Source organism: Bufo bufo, chromosome 3, assembly GCF_905171765.1.
Source record: "Bufo bufo chromosome 3, aBufBuf1.1, whole genome shotgun sequence".
Classification (NCBI taxonomy): Eukaryota; Metazoa; Chordata; class Amphibia; order Anura; family Bufonidae; genus Bufo; species Bufo bufo.
The window spans coordinates 701018275-701025508 of record NC_053391.1 but is presented as its reverse complement, the minus strand read 5'-3'; the positions used below and the strand labels follow the sequence as shown (position 1 = coordinate 701025508).

At 48.1% G+C, this 7234-nt stretch overlaps 1 protein-coding gene across 1 annotated transcript; it reads left to right on the top strand.

The window, feature by feature from the left end:
• The first annotated feature begins 232 nt into the window (after window positions 1-232).
• Window positions 233-1228, top strand: LOC120994116 (olfactory receptor 52Z1-like). The gene has a single exon (XM_040422572.1). The coding sequence runs from the start codon at window positions 239-241 to the stop codon at window positions 1226-1228; it is 990 nt and encodes a 329-aa protein (XP_040278506.1). The 5' UTR covers window positions 233-238.
• Window positions 1229-7234: the final 6006 nt, after the last annotated feature.

Here is a 7234-nt window from a genome sequence, read left to right as displayed (position 1 = left end):
TGGATAAGCTCCAAGACTTTTATGAACTCTTGACTTGGATGTAGGTTGCAGTATTATTGACCCTTCTGAGCTACAGAGGGATTGACTTTGACCCATATGTCCTATGACCCAGCACAGTGCAGTGTACGGTGGTTACCGGATGATATTAGTAAACCCCCCTGTGTTTCCACTTTGTATAATTAATGTTTTTGTCATTTTTAGATGCAGGAAACATTTGTCTACGTGATTACATTTGGTGATGTCCAACGTGAGCAGATTCCACCCTGATTATTTCATTTTACTGGGGATCCCTGGCCTGGAGGAGTCACATCTCCTGCTTTCCATCCCCTTTTCCATCATGTACATATTAGCTTTGTTCGGTAATTCCATGATAATGTTTGTCATTAGCTCCAATGAACATCTCCACCAGCCCATGTACATCTTCCTGATGATGCTGACGGCCACGGACATTCTTCTATGCTCTTCTGCCGTTCCAAAGGCCCTCAGTATATTCTGGTTCAATTCTCATGAAATCCTCTTCAATTGCTGCCTGCTTCAGGTCTTCTCCATCCACTTTCTCTTCGTCATTGAGTCATCCATCCTGTTGACCATGGCTTATGACCGATACATTGCCATTTGCTCACCATTGACCTATACAACTATCATAACAGCCTCATTCATTAGAAGGACAGTTCTTTTAGCCATTATAAGGGCCTTCTGTATCATCACTCCTCTTGTGTTTCTGCTCAATCGACTTCCATACACTAAAAGTAACATAATCGTTCACACTTACTGCGAGCACATAGCAATGGCACAGAAGGCAACTGTGGACATCACGGTCAATAGTGTCTATGGGTTGGTGGCTGCATTTTCCTCCACGGGAGTAGACATGATCCTCGTTGCTGTGTCGTATGGGGTCATTATTCGCACAGTCCTGAGACTTCCGACCTCTGAAGCTCGGTCCAAGGCCTTCAGTACCAGCATGTCTCACATATGTGTCATCCTCCTCTTCTACATACCGGCCTTCTTTTCTTTTATCGCCCACCGGGCCGGTCAAGGTAAAATACCCCCTTCTGCTCTCATTCTCTTCGCCAACCTCTATGTCATGGTCCCTCCCATGATGAACCCAATAATCTACGGCATCAGAACCAAAGAGATTCGTCAGAGGTTGGGTGCCATGTTGGGTAAGAATATGATGAGAAATCCTTTCTCTGTCTTCAGACTTGGATGGAGGATCAGAACCTTTTAGAAGTTCCCTCACCTCAACCACATCAGACAAACAGGAGAGATGTAGAAACGAAAATGATGAAATATGGAGGGCATGTCATTAACCATCTTATGAGCTGTATAGAGGCACACATGTATGTGACCACATAAACCTATCACATGTCGCTCTGATAGATTAATCAGCCAATCACTGATAGATGTTCAGCAAATACAGGGCAACATACGAGGACCATTGGGTAGACTGTATTGTCTGTGGCAGGGTCTCCTGAAGCACCAGTACATGGAAATGCCAAAATATATTAACTTTATTATAGTTGTAACTTGAAAGATGCATTGTATTATTATTATTTTTGTTGTTATTGTATGTTATTGCTATTATTATTATGTGATCATTCCTCAGATATGATCGTCCATTGCCTACTGTATTGTACACTGTGGTTAATAAATAGCAGGCTACATTGCCATGTATCTCCTTATTACTGGAGTCTTCACTATTATCAGCTTCTCTGTCTCTTAACCTTCATTGTGTCTGTACTTCTATGTCTTTTATGTAGATTTCTGGGTTGTAACTGTGAACCTTTCTGAAGGAGGCTATCTCATGAAGAAATCTTTTTTCCATCTGACCTATTAGTGCATAAGAACATCATAAAATGGGTTTTCGCACTCGGGGCCCTCCCCTATGAGGCCATAGGGGAAGCCATTCTACACTAGCAGTTCCAGCTCTAGAGGACCCAGTCTGTACATACAATACATGGTCAGCTGTTCATGACATCGACGTTTCTTCCCACATTTGCTGTCGGAGAGATGTATGGAAGAGACGTCAGTCAGAAGTGGTCATCACTTTCCTTGCTTTAGCTAAATGGTGGATGCTAGAAGCCGTGTGCCACAGTGTCTGTAGGTGGGGGTTAGGTGTATACATATAGCTAAATAGACAATTCACAAAGTCCAGGGTAAAAATCCCTAACTGAAGTATGGAAGAAGAAAGATTAAAACTAGAGGTGAGCGAATTTCTCAAAAATTTTATTCGGCCGGTTCGCCAAATTTTTCGAAAATATTTGGTTTGATCCGTGTAACGGATCTCCTTGCACCCCGACCGGGTACCTCCATCGAATGATGCTCCTAGCGCTTCCAGAGGACTCCAAGCACTCCACTTGACACCATAACTGCCACAGACCCCACGAACTGCCGAAGCTTGGTTGAGGTCTCGCCGTCTCCTACCCACCCTGGACCTACGACAAGGCTCCAGGCTCTAGTGGGTGAACCTCTCCTAAATCCAGAGAGCAGGAACAGCTCTTACAAGAACTAGTAGTTATAGGCAGGGGAGTAGAGCAAATCTTCAGTGTATAGCAATCCCCCAGTGTTGATCAGTTACCCAAACACCAGCCTCAACATGATGAAGGGTAAAAACAGGAACTCTTTATTGAACACACAAGCATTGACTTATACACATTTTCCAACAAGGTTACCACCCACAGGGTTTTGTAAAAACAACCAATAAGCACGTACAATACAGTAAAACACTCCCACACAAAATCCTCCCCTCTGCCTGTGATATAATTACCTTACACAATGGGTTAATGTAATCATCACAGGCAGGAGAATACACAATGTCTTCTGTCCTGGAGACAACCGAGGAGTAATTCAATTATCTCTCAGGACAAAGGGAAATTGCCAATACACACGTGGAGACAATAGGACAGACATCACTACTCAAATATACAATGTCCCACCCTTTACAATACACATAGACATTTACATTTCCCAAAATGGCATGAATTAGACCAGGGGTTCAAAAGTTTAGCATGGGCTGATGAGAGGGCCCATAATCCTGGGGCAAGAGGCTGGCAAACCGGCCCCTCCAAAACCCAGTGGCGAGGTTGGTTTCGCCACAATCCGAATTTATTTGTGGAGAATCGAGTAAAAAAACGGCTATTTCCTGGCTGCAGAGAGCCTTTATAGTGGTGTAGAACACTGTGCTTTGCAGTTACACGCATAGGGAGTCTGCTGTAGTAGTGAGATAATACTGTGAGTCCGTATGACATGCAGATGACAGGCGTCGCTCTTAGAATCACTGCACACTTCACTTATTTGGGCAGTCACGGGGCCAAAACTGACCAAATAACTCAAGTGTGAACTCAGCCTTACAGGTCGATGTTAGCGCCAAGAAGAAGTGCACTCCTTTTACACCGTCGTCAGCTGATTCCACATAGATGTCTACAGAACCTGTTATATTAAACACTTATACAAGTAGAGCCCCCTCACAGAGTGGAGAGGGGGTCAGCAGTAAGTTTGTGTTGACGTTACTGATTATTTTGCCCTTCCGCTGACCCGTCAGAACAATAACCCCCAAAAAACAGATCCTGTCTGTGCAGCATCCGCCTTCACTCCGTCAGCATTAGGTCAGTAATCCATCAGTATTGCTAAATCCCCAAAAAATAGGAGAGGATCCAAAACAGAGATGACACGTGAATGGAATATTTGCATGTCTTCTGTGTTTTGTACCCACTCCTGCTTTTGGCTACCAAATCACAAGCCAATTCTGATGGGACCATACCGGCCTTACAGCTGCTACACAGACAGGATCCATTGTGCGTCTCATTTCTCCTTCCTTCTGACAAATCAGAAGAAGGGTCAAATAAATGATGATGTGAACCAGGCCGAAAGGCAAAATAGTGGCCCAGTCATGAAGCGGGGAGGGTGGGAACAGCATGGAAAGTCCACAGAGTGGCCCTATGACATAGTGGTGAGGAACAAGCAGCATAAGGAGACCACATAGTGGCCCAATGACAGAGTCTGAAGGTGGCAGCATCAGGAGGCCACAGAGTGGCACAATTACAGAGTGTGGAGATGTCGGCAGCATAAGGAGGAGGCCACAGGGTGGCACAATAACAGAATGTGGAGGTGGTGGCAGCGGCATCAGGAGGAGGCCATAGAGTGGCACAATGACAGAGTGGAGGTGGAAGCAACAGCATCTGGAGGCCAGAGAGTGGCAAGGTGACATAGTGTTGAGGTAGCAGCAGCATCAGGAGACCACAGAGTGGCAAACTGACATAGTGTAGAGGTGGCAGAAGCATCAGAAGAAAACAGAGTGGCAAGGTGGCATAGTGTGGAGGTGGCAGCAGCATCAGGAGACAACAGAGTGGCAAGGTGACATAGTGTGGAGGTGGCAGAAGCATCAGAAGACCACAGAGTGGCAAGGTGACATAGTGTGGAGGTGGCAGCAGCACCAGGAGACCACAGAGTGGCAAGGTGACATAGTGTGGAGGTGGCAGCAGCATCAGGAGACCACAGAGTAACCCTGTGACCCTGTGGGTGGCAATACCAGTACCAGCTGAAGATTATGGGTGAAGGAAGGAGCACTTGGAAAAAGATGTGTGGCATCAGGCTGGTGGCAGCATCAGAATAGTAGCTGAGGCAGGTAGCCAGAAGAAACCGGTCTCTTTTGTCAAAGTGTTGGTGTGGCACCATGGATGATCTAGTCTAATGCATCAGTCATTGGTGGGTGGAAATCCTGGTTGATCCACGCCTGATTTATCTTGACAAAGGTCAGTCTCTCCACATTTTGGGCGGCCAGGCGAGTTCTTGGGTAACTATGGCCCCCGCTGCACTAAACAACCACTTTGATGCCACACTACTGGCCGGGCAAGACAGCTTTTCCAGGTTAAACTCTGCCAGTTGCAGCTACAAATCCAGTTTGGCTGCCCAGTAGTAGAGCGGATCTTCAATGTGGGGTGGCAGGGTACTGTTCAAGTATGCCACCACCTGCTGGTTCAGGTCCTGCTCCAGGTCTAGCAGCTGCTGCTGCTTATGAGTAGTTTCTTCATTAGGCAGGTGAAGAAAGCTGCTCATAAGCGACTCTAGACTCAAGTTGCTGCTGATGGAGCTGGAACTGCTCCTACCCACCCACTCTGCCACAGCAGCCATGGCAGAGGAACGTGAGAGCAGAGGGCCCCCCCCCGGTCAAACCTGAGAGAGGATGGACGATGGCGCAGATAGGAAGCGGCCAACTGACTACATAGGACGTCTCTATATTAGTTCAGTTTATCCTCCCTCTCAGCGGGTGTAAAAAAGGCCCCCATTTTGGACCGGTAACGAGGGTCTAACAAGGTGGAGAGCCAGAAGTCATCCCTCTGCTGAATGGTGACAATTCGGCTTTCACTATGCAAGCAAGTGAGCATGCATCGGGCCATTTGTGCAAGTGACTCGGAGGGACTCCCTGCCTCCATCTCCATTGCATACTGCCACGGTGTGCCTGGGTCCTCTGCATCGTCTTCCTCATCGCCCTGTAGCTCCTCTGGCTGCTTCTGTTCGTCCTCTCCTGTCACCTGTGTGTAAAAACCATCCATTTCACTAGACATTGCTTGTGCTCCAATGTCCTCCTCCAGTTTAGCCCCCACAGGGCATATGTGGCTGTGAGATCTAGGCGCTACGTCTCCCGTCCCCTGACCAGCCAGATTTACCAGCATCTGTTCCAGGACATGAAACAGGGGAATGACATTGTTCATCCCATAGTCCTAGCGACTGACAAATAACGTGGCCTCCTCAAAGGGCCTGAGCAAACGTCAGGTGTCACGCATGAGCTGCCACTCACTGACATCGAAGTTACACAGGGGAGTGCTCCTGTCCGCTTGGATCATCAAAAAAACGTTTATGGCCTTTTTCTGTTCAAACAGTTGGTCCAACATATGGAGAATGGAATTCAAATGGGTGGAAACGTCACATATCAGCCTATGTTGGGGGATGCTGTTCTGCCGCTGCAGCTCAAGTAGGGTGTGCTTTGCAGTGTACAAGTGGCTGAAGTGCATGCAAAGTTTCCTGGCTATTTTTAGGATGTCTTGCAGATGGGTGGAAGACTTCAAGAATCTCATGACAACCAGATTGAACACGTATGCCATGCAGGGCATATGGCTCAGCCCTCCTTGACGCAGCACCGACACCATGTTCTTCCCGTTGTCGGTCTCCGATTTTGAGTTGTCGCGGAGAAAGCCAGGATTCGATTTCTTTCTGTTTCGTTTCTCCCCTGTGTGACTCCGTTCGCCCAGGCAAACGAGGTGCAGAACAGCATGACACCGCCATGCCCTGCACATGTGGTATGCTGGAGGGGCACTGTGAATTGTCCCTGCAGTGGAGGCTGAGGACACGGTGGAGGATGAGAAGGCAGAGGCAGACATTTGGTGTGTGCATGGCTGGTGCTGCCTGACGGCTTGGGACTCTCCACTTCGGCTCAGCACAAACCATCAGTTTTCTGAAAGGTGCAGAGTCCACCACTTGGAAAGGGAGGGACTGAAGCACCAGCAACTTGAACAGGAGCACAGCTTCTGTGCCGTTGAATGATTGCACGCATACTGTTGTCTCTTGGTAATCACTTCAGTGATCAATTGCTGACGGAATGACTGACTAGGAGGAGGAGCAGGAGAATCAAGATCAGCAGATGATGGGAAGGACAGACAGCTCCCTTCAAGTGAGATGGTGGAGCCTTGACTGCCTGAATTTGTGTGCGTTCCACTGGGTGATGCAGCGGTTGCTACGGCAGGCTGGACCACCACATCGGAGCCACGGTTCTCCCATGCTACTTCATGGTAATGCTGCATATGTTGATGCAGGGCCATGGTGCCACGCTTCACCTTCTGCCCACAGATTCTACATATGGCAATTTTTACCTCCTCCGACGGCTTAACATAAAACAGCCACACGGCCGAGTAGGTCATTTTAACCTCAACAATCCACACTGACTGACTTCTACTGCCGCTGCTTTTTTGAACCCGTGCACCACTATTTTTTGGGCAGGTAGGCTCCTGTGAAGCGGGTGGACTACCCCAGGCACGTTTGGCTACCGACCTTTCACTGCTGCCACCCTGCTGACTCCCGGCCACGCTAGTAACTTGCTGGCTCCGCTGCTGACTCACGGGCAAGCTGCCACCCTCTTCTCCTGATGATGAAGCCCCTAGTTCACCCGGCTCCCAAGTGCAATCAGCTACATCATCATCATCGAGTATCGTCTGCACGTCACTGATGTCCTCCTCAACGA